General features: G+C 32.6%; 1 protein-coding gene across 2 annotated transcripts; it reads left to right on the plus strand.

The window, feature by feature from the left end:
* The first annotated feature begins 6,507 nt into the window (after nt 1-6,507).
* Nucleotides 6,508-16,754, plus strand: LOC111054637. Of its 2 annotated transcripts, none has more exons than XM_022341697.2 (3): nt 6,508-6,767; nt 9,014-9,284; nt 12,127-12,873. In XM_022341697.2, the coding sequence occupies exons 1-3, from the start codon at nt 6,648-6,650 to the stop codon at nt 12,420-12,422; spliced, it is 687 nt and encodes a 228-aa protein (XP_022197389.2). In that variant the 5' UTR covers nt 6,508-6,647; the 3' UTR covers nt 12,423-12,873. The 2 variants fall into 2 exon arrangements, with proteins under 2 accessions (XP_022197389.2, XP_039278946.1); XM_039423012.1 differs by lacking the exon at nt 12,127-12,873 and adding an exon at nt 16,430-16,754 and having other exon boundaries at nt 6,562-6,767.
* Nucleotides 16,755-22,867: the final 6,113 nt, after the last annotated feature.

Genomic DNA, 22,867 nt, shown 5'->3' on the forward strand with positions numbered 1-22,867 from the left:
GGAGGTTATGCGTGGTTAATGGGTCAAAAATTATTATTACTGCTTGTCAAATCGCATTTATCAGTACATTTCTTTCTTTCAAGAGCCCTGGACTATTCACAATATTTCAAGGGGAATCAAACATTGTAAGAATGCTTTGTATGTTTTTTAGAACATCGACATGTTCATTCAAACATATTGTTGAAGTAGGTTTACTAAGACTTGTGATAACTAACCTCTATACTATATTCAATCAGGATCATGAATAAGTTTAAAAACCGTCTACTTTCAAAAGTTAAATGGATCAGTTAAGTGGAAGTAGTCATTGGAGCGGATAGCGGCCTCATAAATTCGCTAGTGCACTGAGCACAAAACATCAAAAATAATTTTGAATTTCCTCAGATGTAGGTTACAGAGCTGACCACTACTAAAACCTAATTAATTATAATTAGACTTCCGATAGACACCAATACCATCATCACGCAAACTTCATTGATAGAACACTTAGATCGGGCGATTTGTAGCCGTAATGTGAACAATAATATTCCTCCAACTCAGCTCGCGGAAATAATTAATAGCAGCATGCATGCTTATCTTCCGGTAGCAGTTGGACCGATGATTTATGTAAATAATAGCTAACACTGGCTGCATAAGGAATCAAATGATCAGATTCGTTCTGTTTGTAGCTTGTGGTAATTAATGTTACAGCTATTATGTACCGTTATGTAGATTCAGTCTAACAGGTGTGAAACTGGACCTCAATATTGAAGTTTTAGAGACCAATTATTGAATTGAATTATTTATTGAGTTCCTTCACCAGACCCTGCAATAATGATGGTTTAGTCCCAATTTCCTGAGCTCGACAAGTAGTAATTATTACTGGAAGTCAGTTACTACTTACGGTAGACCTTCAATAGACGTTTGTTTATTCTAAGTTCATGAAATTTATAGGAAAATATATTATTTCTTCTTATTTAAGTAAGTTACCGTTGTTTTTATTTCAAATAATAGAATGACTTCTCTTTTTTGTCAAGAATTTGCATTTTTGCTACAACAGCCTATTATTTGAAATAATGACAGTAGGCTACTTGAAAGAGAAGAAACAACATAATATTCTTCATATTATTCTATAATAATATAGAACTTATTTAATAAAATCAATTTTATTGTTCACATTATTCGTAACATAAAAATCATCAGTAAAATAACTTTTTTCAGTAGTAAAATTTGATGTAAAATACAGATGACTTCCATCATGAAAAATTAGTTATAACTTGAATATTGAAAATGCTGATGATGATGTCAAGAAATAATTAAAACAAACAATAAACTTCACTACCTACAAAAAAGCAAAAAGCGTTTGTACATGAGCAGGAGTCGAAAAAAAATTATTTAATCATTCAGAATTACACAACTTACAAGTTGGTAAAGCAACTTTGGTTGCTTGCTGTAATAAGTTTTGAATTATTCTCAGATTGCAGAAACTCTAATCAATATCAGTCTGTCAATGCAATGGCCAGTATCGCGGTTAACAATTATACAATTATTACTTTTATATTGTTGATTAAATTTATGACTATCATCGTTCTCATTGATAGTTAATTCAAATGTATCACTTCACTACCAGAAATATTTCTTAGAAAAATTATTAGGTACTTGATATTGCTGTTGCTACTTATCTTGGAGTAATAATAATATTTGTTTGTAAAATCCAAAAATAATATCACCGACCAATCAGTTGCATTAAACAGTTGTAGCCTACTGTACAAATGATCAGAACCATTTTTGCTCCATTTCAGGAGAATTCCCATTTTAAAGACTTTCTTGCTGTGATAAAAATAAAATTTAGTGCTGCTCTAGATAGGACGTTCGAAAGATGTTATCTCCTTCAAAACAAAAATGTCTCCAAGAAGTTTATTTTGCGGTCAGATCAAGATAACAGTGATAGAAGAAAGTGAATATCTGATGAAAATGGATAGGACGAAGAATTATTATGATGGCACTTGTAAGAGTGTTTCGTATCAAATTAAGAGACAAAGTGGAAGTAAGAGACGAAGGCAAAAGTGAGAGAAGGTAATATAGCAGAAAGGCCTGCTGAGGATGTAAGTCTTTGATGAGGACGATACTGATTATGTTAGCATTCGTTTCACGCGCAACGGAGCTCAACTCTCCGGTCCAGAATGGGAGCAGGCTCTTGTTTATAGTACGGCACGCGGCGGCCTATTCTATCCTTATTCATCAATGGGGCTACTTTCCAACACCAGGACCCCCGAAAATGTTAATGGGCCTTTCACTTCTGATTTTATTGCCAGGACAGTACGCGATGGATCTCGATAATTTCATACAGTAATTAATAGCAGGCTTCATGTCGAGTATAATTGCTGGCTTGTTATCCTTGACCATGGGCTAATTAGGTACCGTACTGATCATTATTGTAACAAATGATGACCAGTTGCTTTTGCGGGTGACTTACCTGTCCCTCCTACTTATGTTCAGCAAGTTTCAAGTTCCTATCCAAACTGTTCATGTTTGGCTAAAAAAATAATCTTCCTTTTTATTATGTGACACTTTTCTTGAATTTCAACCCTAAGAATATTCTGTCCAGTCGAGAAGAAGAACTTCAACCCTTTCTCGAATGAGAATGATGTTGCCGCTGCTCCCGAAAGCATAATCATAAATAATATGAATGAGTGTGAAAAGAAATTCGAGACAATTGAAGAAGAGAGCAAACAAACGTTTTGAGGATATTCTTTTGTCTGGAAAAACTGACACACAAGATTTCAGTCATGCAAATACAAATCCATTCAGTGCGGATAACGTAGATTTTGCTAACTTAAGAATATTATTTTACCAATTTTTATTCAATATGAACTTTTGGGATGGTTTCAAAAAATTAAAAAAACGCCTTTACTGGATAAAAAATCAGGCCTTATATTGAATAATTTGCAGTTTTCATTGCATTGAAAACGTAACGTAATTTGTCTCTCCTCCCGTGCTTCTCAGGAGAAATCACTGGTCTTTCATTCCCAGTGGAATGAAAATATATGGGTGAAATATTCATTTTGAACTGCATTCCATAAAAAATCAATGCCTTCCATTCAAACAATATGCTGACAGTTTATAATAATTAATCTCATCACTATAGATGATGGTCACTGATACTTTTCATGGGTAGGCCTATATGTGTAGCCTATATGGATTGGGAAAGAAACAATGGAAATTTGTGAAATAAAATATAGGCTACTTGTGAAATAAAAAATAAAATATACTTGTGGAATAAAAATACGAAACTTAGGCTTATTTCACACGACCGTCTTGAGCATCAAATCGTTAAGAGTAATGCTTAGCTTCAATCGTCCAATTCAGACAGCATAAGACGTTCTCCTGAATTTCTTTAACAAGTGAATGATCAATGTCACGCGGACATATTATTGAACAATCAGCTAAAAAATTTGAAGCTTAACGCTCTATAGATGTGTGTGTGTGTGTGTGTGTGTGTGTGAAATGAACTCTTGCCTATTTCTATCTAAAAATTTATCGATAAATTTCATTCGATAAGTTTTAACTATGATCACAACCTTAAACACAGCCTGTAAAACAAATAAACTGGTTCATTTTTAAAATAGTGGTGATGACATTCTATCAAATTATATTGATTGATATATGTTTTTCAATTCTTCAAGCTTATGTAGACCTAGTGAATTACTACTGTGCTAGATGTTGATATTCACTTCAAACTCCTAATATTTACCGCTTCTCACTCGTCAACCGATTCTGACAGTTTGAAGTGAATTTCACTATATAATGGATACTTACGGTACTAGCACTAATGAATTATTATGTACCGTATTAGAAATCAAATATTTTTTTTGCATTTTAGTACATATGAGGGGCCTAGATGCAAAAGTCACATTCTCCATTTTTTTGAGAAATTGAGTTATTTATATGGCTGTGTTCGTATTTTAAAGGGGAATCAGACTGTCTGGTTGTTTTGTAGCAAAACTCACTTTTACAGACCTAAAAATTGTATTGAAAATCACGATTTGGATCAAAAGTCACATTTACCAGTCGATGTTTTGCAGCAAAACTCACACTCTCCAGTTAAGCCAATCACATGGCATCTGAAGGCTGCAAAGCATCATGGGTGTGCTCAGTTCATTGCTCTCAGTGCTCTGTTTCGGTCTGCACTTTTGTTGGTTAGATTCATTTGTTTTGATCGTCCACCTCAATTTGTTATATTATTATTTTGAATTAGTTCAATATCCAAGTAGTAAGGAATTCAATGGAAGAACAAGTCAAGATTTCTACTGGAATGACTAGAGAGAAGAAAATATCTCTTGATAAGTGGAAGTGAAATACTGCAAAAAAACATGGTGATATTCAATATGGAACCACTCATCATTCCAAAATCTAACTCATTAAAACAAACAAAAAAGGACGATGTGAATAATTTGTTGGAAAAACACTACGGTGATCAGTGGAGGCAAAATAAAGAGTTGATTTTCTATAGAAAAACTATTGATGGAGCTGTTGATGAAGATGAAGAGCCAACATGTGAGCCGTTTCAGGAAATAAATTACATCAATGTTTGATGTCATACATTAATCATTATTTTTAATGTCATTCTTATTTCTACTACTATGAACAGTTTTTTTTCCATAATGTATTTGAAATGTATGTAAATACTTGTTATTTTTTCATGAGGATGAAGAAGAGCCTTAAGAGCCTTTTCCAGAAATAAATTACAGCAATGTTTGATGTCAAAAAGAAATGACTAATAATATTTCAAGCTTATTAACTTCTACTGCTATGGACAGTTTTTTTACTATTTATTAAACATGTATGAAAATACTCTTGTTTATTTTTTCATGGTTATTCCTCCTGGTAAGAATGTTATCACAAATCACTTGCTATTTATTTTTCTTGGTTCTAGTTGTATCCCATCTATTTTGGTACAAAACTTACATTCTCCATGTAAGTTTGCTTCAAAATTCACATTTAACCAAATTTTGCTACAAAACTCACACTTTGTGTATTTTGAAGTTAAATTCCTGTTTTATTTAATTCAACAACTTATTGAAGCTGTGTGCGAGTAGTTGGTATGGTTTCAAGCTTTGCTTGAAAAAAAACTTGCAACAATATCCTTATTTTATCATCATGAAACAGTTTTTTGCGGTTTCCCAAAAATTTGGAAAAGTGGAGAGTGTGACTTTTGCATCTAGGCCCCTCATATATTCAATCTTACTTATGTTTTATAGCAGGGCATAGGCCTAGGGCAATACTACAGTGTTGCTCAGCTCAATTGTGGTAACTGCATTTTTCTAAGAAAATTAAAAGTATGTAGACTTTTTCTTCTAAGGATCAGAAAAATAGTAGGTGCCGTGAGTTGTTCTCTGATGTGTTGCTCTTTCTATTAACAAATTGCTACGGTACAGTACCGTCGTTTTTTCGAGTTTCTAGTTTCTTAGCTTCTACCTTTGCACCTTCTATTATTCCTGTGCACTAGTGAATGCACAGATGGTTTATATAGATGGTTTATGTCAGATAAATTCAATAACAAAATTAAATACTGTATTAGCTTATAACTGATTCTCAGTTTTCAAGGAATTATTGAATAATGTCTTGAAAACCATTTGATGTAGGCTACCTATCTGTGAACGTATAAAACTACCGATACCTCTTATCTTGAATTCATTGAAACTGTTTCAAATGTTTTTCACTTTCACAAAAGGGAACATGTATTATTAATTTATTCTTAATAATTTATTTATGCAATTTCAGGTTAATTTTTCGTCTACTGTGCAGATCATTAAATTGAATTCCTATAGATCATGATTATAATAAATTAATTATACAAATATTATTATTTTCTCTTCTATATTAATACTATATGAATATAATTGGTGATGTTATTAAAATGCAGAAAACATTGCAGGTCATTAAATTGAATTCCAATTGAACATGATTATAATCAATTGATTATACAAGTATAATTATTTTCTCTTCTATATTAATATTATATGAATATATTGGTGATATCACAATGCATAAAACATTACTTTATTCTCCAGAAATGCGTACTGAATCTTTTGTTTCATGATATTGCCTTTCCTGTATTTTGCCTATGTTGTAGAACTAGGGTATCGTACAATTCACCTGAATGAAATAATACTGTTTACCTTACCTCACAAACGTTCACCTTCCGCAATCGTCACGGGTGATCGGCACTTCTGAATGGCTGAGAAGCAAATGAAATACTCAGCTTCAAATAACTACAAGTTAACAGCGAACATCGATGGTCAAATACTGATCATGGCTTGTTTTCTAAAGATCGAGGGTAATTAAAAAATCATAGCAGTAGGATATCGGCGAGCAAAATCTGCCGGTGGAGGTGATTAACGAACGATGACCAGCCTACTTATTTGGGCGTTAATTGGAGCGAACACACCCGCATGCGTTGAGAAGGTTAAGAGCGTGTGTGTGTGAGGAAGAGTAAGTTAGTAGCCATCACGCGTAGGCTGATAAGATCTGCAAGGTGGTCTCTGGGTCTAGTGGGTCCGCTCAGGCTCTAAGTTCACGCACCATATAGTTTGCTGAAGAAGTGGTGTAGTTATTTAAAGGCGTGCACCCGACAATCGCCTCAGCTTTTGTTCACTTGCTCCGCCGAGATGACGATCCTCCAGCCGTGCTTCCTTGTGTCCTTCGTCCTCTTTCCTGCCGCTGTTTGGGCGACTACCGACTCCTCATCCTCCGCCAGCCAGGACTCCTTCGTGCCTCGTGAGATCAAGGTGCTTCAAACTATTGGATTATTCTGTGTTCTTCAAATTGTGCTAATGAGTGTGTTTTATCCAATAAGTGTGTTGGTCTAATTTTTTTCATACAAAAAAAGTGTTTTGTTTTTTGTGGAACAGAGTTTCCATACAACTTGAGCTGCATAAGTATTTTTCAAATCATGATATATTTCCATAATTAATGAGCCTGATATTCGTTTAAAAACAATATTCACTTCCAAATTCAATAATTTTAATTGTATTTTTCCAATAATACATTCCTATAGTGAGCCTGACATTCATTTGAAAACAATATTTACTTTCAAATTCAACCATTTCAATTGTTTCATTGTAATCTAGTTTAAACCCAGTATAAAAGCTCAATCGTACAATTAATTCTCTTCTTAAAATTGCAATCATAGGTAGTCGAAAGGAAAAAATTGAATCTTGAATTTTATCTAACAAGGTCTGACAATACAGCAAGAAATTATCATGGTCGATTCATTGATTTGATTCATTAATTTTGTTTTCACATACCGGTAGTAGTCTTTCATTTTGAATGACTTTATTCACGTTTTCTGCTCAGTCTCCTCATTTTCACATCTAATCTTTTTCTTATAAGTATCAGTTATTGCTTCAAATAATTTTGTCGTCCTGAAATTAACCTTCTACTGTCCCATTAAAATTTTTTGGGTCAAAATAGTAAAGGCATTACGGTACTAGGTACTCTATACTTGAGTCGTATAATCGGCTATATTTCCCGCTCTAATCAAAATCAAACAGTTTCTGAACTTGAGTAAAGCAAAAATTGATCCATATCCTCCATATTTAGCGGTGAGAATCCAAGGGGATTTTTTCATTTCTATAATGTGGGAAACATTAATGTTTTTCTCCAGAATTAATTTTATTTAATAACAAATAATTGTAAATTCATTCATTATTTTTATTTTTTCAAAAAACACTGAATGTGAAAGAAAAACTAAGGATACTCCTTGCACTATTTCTCTTCCAAATTAAGATAACACATAATAGCCCTCTAACAAAAATTCAACACTCAGCTCTTCTTAGTCTTCCAGAATTATTTGTCTAATAGAATTTTCTGTTTCAATGCTCACAATCTTTAAAACTTTTTTGCCTATTTTGAAACTCATCTGTGGCTCACACACAATTTTTGTCTAATTTCTAAATTGATAAGAAATGCAGAATGATCTGAGGAATATTTATAAATGATTACTTTTCTGTTACAATTATCTGCTACTCCACTAACATTCTAATAAGCTTTAACAATACTCCAGCATTTCAATTCTAATACTCAGACATGTTGTAGTAAAGTAATCACTTCTAGTTTTTGACCAAGAAAGTATAGGCTACTCTTTAACGAGGAATTTTATTTTCTAAAATGATCACTTCATCCAGGAGCCAATCGGTTACAATGATGAAAAGAAATGAAATAATTATTTTTGTCGATTCATAGACTATTATCATTGTTAAAACCAAAAATAATTTAGAGGATAAGGATAATACATTTACTCCCAGTCATTCATTATTACGGAATAGGTTATCTATCAAACAAACACTTTTGTTCTACATTATATAAACATGGAATTTTCTATTTTCATTCAGGTGAAAACTATTACTCCCAGCATTCATTATTACGGAATAAGTTATCTATAAAACAAATACATGCTTATGTTCTATATGAACATGGAAGGAATTCAATTTTCTATTTTCATTCCGTTGAAAACTGATATTTTCCCTTCAATTCACTTTCCAATCTTTTGAATCAATGTAATTATCACGAATGAAAAATGAAATGGTTATAAATAAAAATTAGAAATCTAGTACCTTTTTAAAATTGTTCAATCACGACATATTTATGTCGTGTTAATTATATAATTTAAATACAAATTAATAATTTTTATTCATTTTCCAATCACTTGATAATGTCATTATATAGCCGAGACATGTCATAATTGAACAATTTTAAAAGGGTACTTGGATTTCTAATTTTTATTTATATTTGAGAGTAGCCCTGGAGAAAAAAAAAATGATTAATGTTGTTTGAAATATTATGGTATCTACCGTACTTTGTATAAGTACCGGTAAATAAAAATAAACAGCAAAAGAGTCATATAGATCGATTACAAGTCGAATTATTCGAATAATCATTTTATTTTAGTATCAATACTTCTCTATCACTCTTGTTAAAACTCATGAGTAGAATTTCTGAATGTGATAATCTTATGATATTCATTTTTGTGCAGATGGTGTTTGACAACTGCATGGCGCGGACATCGCCAGGCTACTGTTTGCAGAAGAAGATGCTGGACTTCCTGGACCGCGCGCTGACTAGAGAGCAGATTCCGCTGGCGGAGGGATTCACACTGGCCAGGACCAACGATGCCAACTACACTGACGCGGAAGCGGAAGCGGCGACCGCGCGGCACGGCACCGCCAGCATAGAGCAGCAGATTTGGAGCAAACTCGACCGATTCTTCAACACACGCAGTCTCTCCATCAGTTTAGCCGAAGAAGGTTTGTCAATCTCATTACCAATCTCCACCTTTTAAAAACTTTACACCTTGTAGTTATTAATTAGGATATTTAATACGAAAATATAAAACAATTAGTTTATTAGTTACAAGCTGGAGATAAATTACTCAAGTTCAAATATGATACCTTTATTGAATACAATGACCATTATTGTCACCAATAGAACATTGGTATAGAATATTGGTATTCCAATAATTCAGTAATTCGTCAATAAGTCATTTGGAAAATAGTTTTTAAATTAATCCATACATTATCATTTATTCTAATATCATATTATTCAATTTCATATTTCTCATAATAGATAACTTTGTAATTCCAAATATTCAAAAATGTTCCAATTCAAATATTTGTAATGAGCTTATTCGAATAATATAAATTCCATATAGCTTTTGGAATAGTTCTCAAATAATGGATGAATAATGGCATATTTCTCTTCTATAGTGACTCGTCAGGATCATTATTAAAAAATGGCATCATAATATGAACTGAGATTATTATCTCCAGCTTGCAATCAGTCTCTTGCTTTCTTTTTTGAATAATAGTTATTAATTAATTGGTCATTCAGAAAATAGATTTCAGTCTGAACATTTGTGTATGACATGGAAGTTCACCTGCTTTGCAATTTTAAAGATGAAGGATAATCTGAAATTTCCCAGAGCTGGAGTACCGTAGTCATCTGCTCAAATTATTCTTACAATGCATATACAATTTCTTACAAATCCTTCGAATTATAGTCAATTAATACGACAACTCTGTACAAGAATGCATTTGATAACAATGGAATTTTTAAAAAATCGCAAAATTCTTCAACGACTTTAAAAAAATCCTTTTATATTGTTAAATTCCCGACTATTTAAAAAAAAAAAAAAAAACATTTTATTTTGTGAAATTTCCATAAATTATTTTAGAATATTGATTGATGAAACAGTTCATGTTAAACATTAGCCTATATGGATTGCTTCACTGTTGAAACTTTTTTTAGTTTTATGAATATAATATTATTATTGTATAGTCACAGTAGTTTAGTGTATTGTAGCTTGTTCTAGTATTTTCTCACATGAGCCTTTATCAGAACTCTGATCAGGCTATACACATACCGTATATGTAAAATATTATTTAGCTTGACGCTTGCTTTATAGTTATTGCATTAATCTGTAAAGATTTGTATTACATTTTGTATCTCACTGTAGAATTTATTGCTTCATCTGTAGATTTGTCTTTTTGTATTCGAAAATTTTGTAGTTTATTTTGAGTTAATAGAATCAATTGATTTGTCAGTAGATTTGTAATTTTCTATAATGAATTTTGTTTAGTGTAGAATTTATTGCTTAATTAGTAGATTTTTTTATTGCATTCTAAAGCTGTTTTGTAAAAGCTGTTTTTCATTGTAGTAATTCATTGTGATGGGTTAACACTTTTAGTAAAAATAGCTCTACTTGTAACTTATAGAAAAATAACTAATCATTCATAACATTTAAGGTAACTGAACATTAGCTAACACAGTAGTTTCCGGATGCAATAATACTAATATAAGAAAACCTTGGCGCTTCATAACACTTACTATAATCACACTACACTAAAATTTACACAATATGAACAGAAGTATTGTGGAATTTCTCCATATTAAGGTGAAATAAAAACGATATTGTCAGTACAACATAATATATAATTATTATTTAACGAAAATCCTAAATAAATGCTGCAAATTTGCAGCATTTATTTAGGATTTTCGTTAATAATAATTATATATTAATTAGCATTTGAATAAATGCATTCTCTATTTAATTCCATCTGTAACAACATGATTTATTTGAGCCAAACTCAAGTTTCAATGCACTAAGGCATCATATTCAGTGGTGATGCCACTATATCATGGATTCACCATAAGTAAATTCACGATACATATTCTAACATCAAATAAATAAAACATAGTTTTTATTTCACCTTACTACACTAAAATCTCTGTAGTTTTGTTGTTGGGGTACCTATGTGGATATTATATATAATACAAAATGTAATTGGATAACCATCTTCAACTTTATAATGCCTCACCGTAGATATTGACTGTAGATGGTATAGTAGCCTCCTTGGAAGTGGAAACGTTTAACTATTATGTATTGCCTCACCGTAGACATTGACTGTAAATTGTAGTAGCCTGTTTGTGAGAGGCAAAGGAGATCATTTTCCGGAAAAGGAAGGAGCATGAGTTGGAGAAAATATGGAGTCTCGGACAAACCTTGTTCACACATTGACTGAAGCATGAGTAGAAGTTGATTGGAGAGAATGTGGAGTCTTGGACAACTCTCCTATCCATACATTGTCTGGAAATGGTTATGTAGCTTCGTTGTTGATACTTCTTCTGTTTAAAAAGTAGATAAGCATGAGTAGAAGTTGATTGGAGAGAATGTGGAGTCTTGGACAACTCTCCTATCCACACATTGTCTGGAAATGGTTATGTAGCTTCGTTGTTGATACTTCTTCTGTTTAAAAAGTAGATAAGCATGAGTAGAAGTTGATTGGAGAGAATGTGGAGTCTTGGACAACTCTCCTGTTGACACATTGTCTGGAAATGGTTATCTGCTTCGTTGTTGCTTCACCTGTTTGAAAAGTAGATAAGCATGAGTAGTGGAGTCTTGGACAACTCTCCTATCCACACATTGTCTAGAAATAGTAATGTAGCTTCGTTGTTGCTTCACCTGTTTGAAAAGTAGCTAAGCATGAGTACGGTACACGGAATGCAGTGGCCCTGTGGAGCGCACCGATGGTTGACAGTAGCCTTGTAGATGATGACGAGTAACTGAGTGCGCCCTTTGGATTCCACCAGGACGAGGCAAGAAGAAGAAAGAGTACGCGCTATACGTGGTGGCAGTGGTGACCGCACTCTCCATCCTTGTTCCACTCATGCTGAAAGGCCTAGCTCTGCTCGCAGGCAAAGCGCTGCTGGTGGCCAAGACGGCCCTTATGCTGGCCGGTCTGGCCGCAATGCGACACTTCTATCACCAGTCGCAGCACCATCACGACACGGCGGTCCTGTCGGACGGCACCCACCTCAGGCGGGTCTACCTGGCGGCTGACGAGGCCCAAGCGCACAACTCCGCCTACAGTGCTTATGCCCGCTGATTCTCTGTGTCTAGTCCATCTGTTATTATTTATTCAATAAAATTGCCTTCAAAATAATTTCAAGAACAATATAGTTTCTTCAATTCATTTTTTTCGTAGCCTTTCGTGGATACTTGTCTCTATGAAAACTGCTTATCTCTGTGGGAACTTGTTCCTGTGAGAAAGGCATTTATAGAAGTACTTGTTCCTATGAAACTTTGTCTCCAATATCGTCACTAATATCTTTGACACTAATATCGTCTAAAAACACTACTTGTCTCTGTGAAACATCCCTGATACTTCTATAGTGTGATTCACGTTATGAAGTCAGTGAACTGTATACGTGGGGGTACCCCAAAAATAGTATTTCTCTCATTCTCTTCCTTCTTTCTAAAATTTAATTATGTTCAAGATTACTGTTCAAGGCAAAATGGGTTTCTCCGTGTCGTCTCCATTAATAAAAATGATTGAAATTGTTAATAAAATGATAGAACGGCATTATTGCCACGTTTTTTCACCAACTTCTCTAGTAGATGATAGCTGTGACTTAAGTCATCCCAGTAATTGTCTGATGTAACAGATCACTGTACATTATTTGGTATTGATTACCAAATTTGGTAAAGATTACTGTACAATCACTTTGTATTGAGTCTTGTTAATAAGTTACTATTTATCCTCAATAATATGGTCATGTACATAAACAAAGATCAGTTAATATTATGATCAATTATATCTCAAATACATTATTCAATCAAAAATATATATTTCATCTTTTTATGTTTTCATAGATAATTCTCATCATAGAGATTGAATATTCTGCATATAATTTGCAATATGACCTGTGAGATTAAATATTACAATAATTTTTCATAACATGAAAACTATTAGGCAACGGTGAGGAGTTGGGAAAGGATAGAGCTATCTGCTTTGTCTGAAGACAAACAAGGATAGCAAACCATTGCAAACAGTATTCAGGTCCTGACTTATAACGTTAATCTCACTACAGTATATTGTCTTGGGTTGTAAGGGATACACAGTAGGCTGACAAGGCTGATCTGGAGGCATATCAACTTTAAAATTCATATGCGATTATAATCTGAAGAAAGAATGGATAGAAATGTCCCATGAAAATGATCAAAATTGCTATCTAACGTTCATTAAATTTGAAAGGTACTGAAAAAATAGACGTGATTGTAATCGATAATGGAATGTTGTAGCTGTTACTGAAGAAAGAGTAGGCCTACGCTTTTCAAAGTTTTTTCGATTTGCATATCATCAAGCTATCAAAATGAAAAAGATTTCCCAGGGAAACAATTTTTTCTGATCATGACTTTTTGAGATATGAGCGCCTGAAGTTTAAATTTTTGGGACAGAACATTTCAAATTCGGCATGAGATTTAGTGGATAGATTCTTCATAGTATTGTTGAACTATTAAATTGAAAATTTTCTGAAAATATCAATTTTTAAGATAGTTATTCAATTTATTAAAAATAACTTTTAGTTAAGTTATTTTTGGTAAATTGAATAACTTTTTCAAAAGTTGATATTTTGAAAAAAAATTTGTTTTACTATATCAACAATACCATGAAGAATCCATCATCTGAATCTCATGGATTTATATCTTACCAAATTTGAAATGTTCTGTCCCAAAAATTCAAACTTCGGGCGCTCATATCTCAAAAAGTAATGATCGGAAAAAAATTTCCTAAGAAAACTTTTTCATTTTGATAGCTTGATGATATACAAATCGTAAAACTTTGAAAAATATCACGAGTAGAAAGTTTATTTTTAGCCTTTGCACAACCTTAAAATAGGTGAAAATTCTATAAATTACTGAAAAGTGAGAATATAGGAAATATATTGTTGTTCGTATGTACATTGATATCATCATTCTTTTTTCAAATTTCATGAATGAAGGAGACCTTTATTCATAGAATATCCTATGTTCAGATTTCTTGAGAGTTGGACAAGTAAAGAGAATCTCTATAGTGTGTAGAGATGAATCTTCAAACTAGAGTGTAGTTAATCCACTATGGTGTACGTTTTATATACTCCATCTGAAGAGTTCTTCAGGCAATAAATGTAATTATTTTTTGGTATTTGATTCTCTATTGCTCAATACTCTCTGAATTAATTGAAATTACTTTTGCAAGTTACATACCAACAAAAAAATAACTAACAAGCTAGAGCTTTCTAGCTTATTGAATTCTAATTCAAAATGTGTACGAGATTTCTTTAAGTTTATTCAATTTGTCTCAACTTTAAATTGATTCCACAACTATATCCATTCCGATTGTTGAAGCCCATTAAGAGTACGGTACTATATGAAAAAATTGAAAATTCACCTCAATAATTCAATATGTCAAGTTAATCCATTTTATACTGAATAATATTTTAAACAGAGTAGAGTTCGATCTCTGGTTACGATTTTATATGGCTACCGTTCTATCACTTAATACATTCTGACTTCCAAGTGAATGAATTGATAATGAGAATCATAAGAAGTGGAAAAACCAATACCTAATAATTTCCCCAGATATTTAGGCTATATTGAATAATATGTTATAAGAAGTTATGAATCATTGAGCATACTCAGCTTATGAAGGAAACAATTTTGAAGTAGTTCTATGGTATTTATAAGTAAAAATTTGCAAGAAAATATTATCATTTTATAAAATCGAGATAATGAGCTGAAATAAAAGAATGATAGAGTAGAATAATGAGCTTGGGATTGGAGCATAATAAAGGTAAAGTATATACTTATATTTTATGAATTCTATTGCTACTAAAATTTTTTTTAATTTTTACATTCTTGTATTGAATTATTCAGCAAAATTATATACATATATATTTTTCACCTTCTATTAGCGATTACTACTTATAAGTCAAATAAGTACATATTATTCTGCAGATACTGATAAACACTGTATCTGTACGAATTATAAACGTCGATATTTTAATACTACCTATTACTTATAAAGGGAATTCCCCGTTTTTGAAGAATTCCAAAGTCATTTAATTGCTAGAAACAGAAGTCAAAAATGCTTCAAACAATTCATTGGTGTCAGATAATAATAATTGAAACTATATATGGGTCAAAAATATATATGGACTAATCTTTGATCAACGATTTTTCATGGTGTTATTGGTCAGTCACATCAATCAAATATTTGATTGACTATCATAAGTCTAAAAGGCAATCGAACGTTTAATAGAAGTTGTTCAAATATCAATAACCATAATAGGTATATATTACTTTTCCGTACATGTGATGCCATTATGCCATTTTCTCGAGTGTTTAATACTTTTCCACAATCTGCTATATAAAATACAGTTTATAATTATTTCATTAATCTTTTTGGTGATAACCAAATGATGAATGTGGCCAATAGAGGATACTTTTGAGAAACAAAAAATCAAAGTACCCTTTCAACATTAATTTTTATTTTCACACAACTTGCTTTGAACTTTCAAGTCATTTAAAAGTGTGAAAATGACTTGGAAGCTCAGATTATGCTGTGTGAAAAGGGAAATAGATGTTGACGAGGTACATTGATTTTTATACATATTAGTAGCCCTAAACAGGAAAGTGAATATCTTTGAGAACCTATGATCTCTCATTATCCCCATGACATTTGATAATAATTCATGATAGAAGATGTATACGTGTCATCAGAGGGATTTGTGATATGATATGATTCAACCATGTCATTGGAGGGATTTATGATATAATATATATGATTCATCCATGACATTAGAGGGGTTTATGATATAATATGATTCATCCATGACATTAGATAAGATAAGATATATTTATTGATAATTGTTACAAGGCTGTTGCCTACGGTAACATTTACAAAAAATGGCAATAAAATTAAATCAAACTTAAGAGATAAATCATTATTTAACAGTTCTGCATCAGTATTAATCAATTTCAAATATTAAAGAAAATAATATAGAATATAAATTTATGATATGATTTTTCCATGACATTAGAGGCGCGATGTTATATCAATGTCTGTTTCAGGTCGAGGCAAGAAGAAGAAAGAGCACGCACTGTACGTAGTGGCAATGGCGACCGCTCTGGCAGTGCTGATTCCGCTCACCCTGAAGGGCATAGCGCTGATCGCAGGCAAGGCCTTGCTGCTGGCCAAGCTGGCCCTTGTCCTAGCAGGCCTCGCCGCCCTCAAGCACTTCACACACCACGAGGAGTCTCACCGACGCGTACACATTGCCGACGACGTACACGACGCACACAGTCTCGCATACGGCGCCTATGCGCCTTCACACGCTGTCTAACTCTACGTTCTTCCCGCCACTTTCTGTCAATAAACAATCTTTCTCTTACAACTCGCTTTTATTATCACTCACCCCTTACTATATAATACGACCCAGACTGATGACTTATATTAGGTACGGTACGGTACTAGGAGCTTTGGGACCAATACTTTCTGGGACTAAAGGGTTCCAACATAAGAGAGGATGGGTCTTGGCAGGAGTCTCCAACATGTGATTGGACGGTGGCATGTTTTCGGCTGTTTGGGAAAATATAGCGTTTCGGTTGTTTGGGATTCGGTCGATTGGTACACCACGGATTGGACATTGTTCTCCAACACAAAGGCATTGAACACAGAATTAGCAAGTCAGTTGCAAGCCTATTTAACTATAATATACAGAATGATTCATAATTATGGTAAAATAATTTAATACGTGATAGTAGAGGTAAAAATAAGAAAAAAAGTTCCTATAAACATATATCCATAGACGCTTCATTAGCGAGCTATACAGGGTGAAAGATTTCGCCCATAATTCAGTTCCTCTGGTGAAATACACCGATGCTGAATTGTTTGGGGACTAGTTTTTGAAAAACTTATGCTGGATTCATATGGAAAAATATCTGAAAAATTGAATAAAACTAGTCTGGAATCTGTAGTGTGAGTAGTTTTTAAGAAAAAAGTTGAAATATGCAAAAAATCTAAGTAGAAAAACACAGACTTCTACGTTTGATGCCCAATAACTTTCTTTAATGACCAGTAAACAAATAATTTTTCGCAATGAAAATTGTAGATAATTTAATTCTGAAAAAATGATGTAAGCTGTGTAAACTAAATTTGAATAAAAGTTGGATAAAATGTATTCTTATGTAGTACATTACACTACAAAATATTTGCTGTTTTATGAGGAGAGAACTAATAACTCATAGGTTGTAGCTGATTGCAAATAGAACATTGATTTTAAGAACAGCTGTTCCAAAACAGCTGATTTATTTTCTTTTATATAAAAAAATATTTAAAAGAAATTATCAGCTGAAAATTATTTTCAGAAATATTTTAGCTCACTGTTGAACAAAAAAACAAACTGTATGTTAGGCCTACTGTAGCCGCGCTGTGTTTCTTGTTTAACCTATTAACCAGCTATTCATAACCATTTCACTTTGCTTTTGTGTTAAGTGTTAACTTTTTAAAAAATGGCAGGTAATTTTAGACATTATTCATAATGTATGGAATGGGACACTACTGTAATAGTACTGAAGCAAGACGTTTGTATCAAGAGAACTTTCCTAACCGAATATGTCCAAGTTCAAGGTTTTTTGCCACTATTCATCAACGTCAGTAGGGGTAAAGTGAGACTTCTGAAGAAAAGCTGCCCCAAAGCTGGAGAAAAGCTGGCTCAAATCTGCCCCAAAGCTGATTCTTGGTTCCAACCTTGCCCAATTCAATGTAATCTGAACTAACTTAACCTAGCCATACCCCTAATCTCACAATAAATCTCAAATGAAGATCCTCATTCCCACTTTTTTGGAAAAAAACTAGATCCAGCTTTTTTTTATTAGTTGAATAACTAAGAAACCGTTAATTTTACAAAAAAAATTACAAGAATAACTTTTTCCAGTAAATCTAATAACGAATCCATTGACACCCCATTTGTCAAGATTGAACAAAAAATAAGGATCTCATGGGAAAACTAGATCCAGTTTTTTTCAATTTCTTTAATAACTAAGAAACCGTTAATTTTACAAAAAAAATTACAAGAATAACTTTTTCCAGTAAATCTAATAACGAATCCATCGACACCCCATTTGTCAAGATTGAACAAAAAAATAAGGATCTTATGGGAAAAGTAGATCCAGTTTCTTTAATAACTAAGAAACCAAAGATAACTTCTTCCATTGACACCCCATTTGTCAAGATTGAACAGAAAATAAGGATCTCATGGAGAAAGTAGATCCAATTTCTTGAATAACCAAGAATAATTTTTTTCAGTAAATCCATTTGTCAAGGGATCCTAACTCAACTTTTTCTGAAACTGAGCAACAAGCACACAATAATATTTTTATGTTGAGACCCTTTCTTAAGCCAACCTCAGCACTAAACCCTCTTGTCCCTCTGTCTTTAACCTGAACTACTTGAAAACTCACCTCAGGTTGTATTGAGAAGAAAAAATATATAATAAAAATGTATAAGAAAGAAGTCAAGTCGGATATATTACTTGTTGATCAGAGTGTACATCTTGATGAGAGTATTACCAAATATGAGTATATCACTCACACACCATATATTCAACAGACATTCAATTACAATGATGAAATTCGAATTAGTTTAAAACAAGAAGATATTTATACACTTCCAAGTAGAAGTTTTCTCATAATTGAAGGCGAAATCAAAGTGAAAGATAAGAATGATGTTGAAACCAAGGACTTTTCACTTATCAATAATGGAGTTGCATACCTATTTGATGAAATCAGATATGAATTGGGAGGGGTTGAAGTTGATCACACATGTAATGTAGGATTGACAACAACCATGAAAAACTACGTCAATCAAAACTCAATGAAAAAATTATGGAGAATGCAGGATGGAAGTTGACTGGATGGAAAAGTTTAGATAAATTCTGCTTTTGCATTCCTTTGGATATGTGGTTAGGTGTAATGGAAGACTATAGAGAAGTTCTATTAAATGTTCGCCAGGAAATTGTTCTATTAAGATCATCATCAGACTTAAATTGTATTGAATCAGAGACAGCAAAATCGGTGAAAATTGATATTACAAAACTACAATGGAAAGTACCCTACATACATGCTTCTGACACTGTTCGTCTTGATCTGCTGAGTTTAACACATAGTGATATACCAATTACCATTCCATTCAGGTCATGGGAATTGCATGAATTTCCACAATTACCTGAAACTACCAATCTTCAATGGACAGTTAAGACAACTTCGAACATATTGAAACCTAGATTCATTATTCTTGGATTTCAAAAGAATAGGAAAAATGTTATAACTGCTAACAGGTCACATTTCGATTTCTGTAATCTGAACAATGTTAATCTCTATTTAAATGCTCAATCATTCCCCTATGAAAATATTGTTGGTAATAAACATTTATTGTATCACATGTTCTCTGAATTCCAAAATGAATACTATCCTTATAACAGCAGTACATCAATTGAGTATAAAACATTTGATGAATATGCACCATTGGTTGTTATAGACTGTAGTAAGCAAAATGAACTATTGAAATCTGGTGCAATAGACATAAAGTTGACATTGGAAACAACAAATAATTTCTCAGAAAAAACCAGTGCCTACTGTTTAATCCTCTATGATAATGCGTTTGAATATACACCACTGAGTGGAACAGTAAAAAGAGTATTATAAATTTGAAAAAATCTTCTATAAAATAACGAAAACTAGACAATATTCAAATCAAAAGTATTAATCTCCCACACTCTACAAATGTATCAATATTTTACCTTCAGTATCATCCCATTGATTTATCATTAATTTGTAGAATTGTTCTTGTCTTCCCATAGAACCAACCATTAGATCTTGCCATAGATCTCCAACCATTTTCTTCAAATTTAATTTTAAAGCATTTTATATTATTATTTGATTTATCAGCTTCTTTCAAAGCACAATACTGACTGTGATGATATAGTGTCAAATTTGTGCCATCTATATGAGCTTAGATTTTTCATTAAAGTTGAATAATGTTCTTGGTCTGGGTAACCAAACCCACATTTTTTTCTGGGTGTACTCACCTACATCTACAATTTCTTTCTGGGTGTACTCACCTAAACCTAAGATTTTTGACCTATATTTAATACATTTTTTTCATACCATTCTTTAAAAGAGATTCCAGAAGAAAGTGAGAATTGTTGGATTAAGTTTGGATCAGTCATATACTTCCACTCTTTTTCATTATTGAGATTGATGTTTGGTATAGCTAATGGTATGCATTGTAAAAAATGGAAAAAATTCTGAATCAAATTTTTGATATCAACATTAATATCACTATTATTATCTTTATCATACAAATTTATCAACACTCATGATCTATTTTTATAATAGATGTTTAATACAACCTGAGGTGAGTTTTCAAGTAGTTCAAACTTAGCTGGTTAAAGACAGAGGGTCAAGCCGCCCCCCCCACAGGGGGGGGGGGGGTTTAGTGCTGAGGTTGGCTTAAGAAAGGGTCTCAACATAAAAATATTATTGTGTGCTTGTTGCTCAGTTTCAGAAAAAGTTGAGTTAGGATCCCTTGACAAATGGATTTACTGAAAAAAATTATTCTTGGTTATTCAAGAAATTGGATCTACTTTCTCCATGAGATCCTTATTTTCTGTTCAATCTTGACAAATGGGGTGTCAATGGAAGAAGTTATCTTTGGTTTCTTAGTTATTAAAGAAACTGGATCTACTTTTCCCATAAGATCCTTATTTTTTTGTTCAATCTTGACAAATGGGGTGTCGATGGATTCGTTATTAGATTTACTGGAAAAAGTTATTCTTGTAATTTTTTTTGTAAAATTAACGGTTTCTTAGTTATTAAAGAAATTGAAAAAAACTGGATCTAGTTTTCCCATGAGATCCTTATTTTTTGTTCAATCTTGACAAATGGGGTGTCAATGGATTCGTTATTAGATTTACTGGAAAAAGTTATTCTTGTAATTTTTTTTTGTAAAATTAACGGTTTCTTAGTTATTCAACTAATAGAAAAAAGCTGGATCTAGTTTTTTTTCCAAAAAAGTGGGAATGAGGATCTTCATTTGAGATTTATTGTGAGATTAGGGGTATGGCTAGGTTAAGTTAGTTCAGATTACATTGAATTGGGCAAGGTTGGAACCAAGAATCAGCTTTGGGGCAGATTTGAGCCAGCTTTTCTCCAGCTTTGGGGCAGATTTGAGCCAGCTTTTCTCCAGCTTTGGGGCAGCTTTTCTTCAGAAGTCTCACTTTACCCGTACTAACGTCTGTCTGAGACAGATTCTTTGATATCCAAAGAGCACATTTATGCAGGCAGACCCCGATCTACTAAGACTGTTGAGTTAGAAGAACAAGTTCTTAATGAAATTTATGAACATCCCGAGAAGAACACAAGAAAATTGTCAGTGCAGTTTAATGTCAATCAATCTATTATTTGGAGGATACTAAAAGAGCAACAATTACATCCATACCACCTCCAGAAAGTTCATACTCTATTGCCACGAGACTGTATTCCCCGTGCTGGTATTTGCGGATGGTTTTTAGTAAAACTTGTTTACCCAAACTTTTTAACAACCGTTTTATTTACCGACGAGGCACACTTTACATGAACAGCTATAGTTAACGTCTACAACTAACATATTTGGGCAGCTGAGAATCCTCATGCCATCAATCCCAATCTTCCACAACATCAGTTTTCAGTAAACATTTGGGCAGGAATCATAGGGGATCATCTACTTCTGTTCGAGCTTCCTCCCAGGCTTAATGGCATAATCTACTAGTCTTTTGGTATAAGTTTAATGTCATTTAGATATGCTACTTTCATATAAAAAAAACTTTTCATAAAAACCGAATATTTTATTTGCAATCAGCTACAACTTATGAGTTATTAGTTCTCTCCTCATAAAACAGCAAATTTTTGTGGTGTAATGTACTACATAAGAATACATTTTATCCAACTTTGATTCAAATTTAGTTTATACAGCTTACATCATTCTTTTCATAATTAAATTCTCTACAATTTTTATTGCGAAAAATTATTTGTTTACTGGTCATTAAAGAAAGTTATTGGGCTTCAAACGTAGAAGTCTATGTTTTTCCACTTGAATTTTTTGCATATTTCAACTTTTTTCTCAAAAACTACTCACACTACAGCTTCCAGACTAGTTTTATTCAGTTTTTCAGATATTTTTCCATATGAATCCAGCATAAGTTTTTCAAAAACTAGTCCCCAAACAATTCAGCATCGGTGTATTTCACCAGAGGAACTGAATTCCTGGCGAAATCTTTCACTCTGTATAGCTCGCTAATGAAGCGTTTATGGATATATGTTTATAAGAACTTTTTTTCTTATTTTTACCTCTACTATCACGTATTAAATTATTTTACCATAATTACGAATCACCCTGTATAAATATCTATGCAATATACTTTATATTATACCGTATTTTTTTATTCAGATTTTAAAGTTAAAATTATTATT

The sequence above is a fragment of the Nilaparvata lugens genome, chromosome 3 (genome assembly GCF_014356525.2).
Source record: "Nilaparvata lugens isolate BPH chromosome 3, ASM1435652v1, whole genome shotgun sequence".
NCBI classification, from domain to species: domain Eukaryota; kingdom Metazoa; phylum Arthropoda; class Insecta; order Hemiptera; family Delphacidae; genus Nilaparvata; species Nilaparvata lugens.

Coding starts and splice junctions, on each gene's coding strand:
- LOC111054637 (XM_022341697.2), top strand. CDS start 6,648: ATGACGATCCTCCAGCCGTGCTTCCTTGTGTCCTTCGTCCTCTTTCCT. Junction 6,768..9,013: donor TCGTGCCTCGTGAGATCAAG/GTGCTTCAAACT, acceptor ATTTTTGTGCAG/ATGGTGTTTGACAACTGCAT. Junction 9,285..12,126: donor CATCAGTTTAGCCGAAGAAG/GTTTGTCAATCT, acceptor GGATTCCACCAG/GACGAGGCAAGAAGAAGAAA.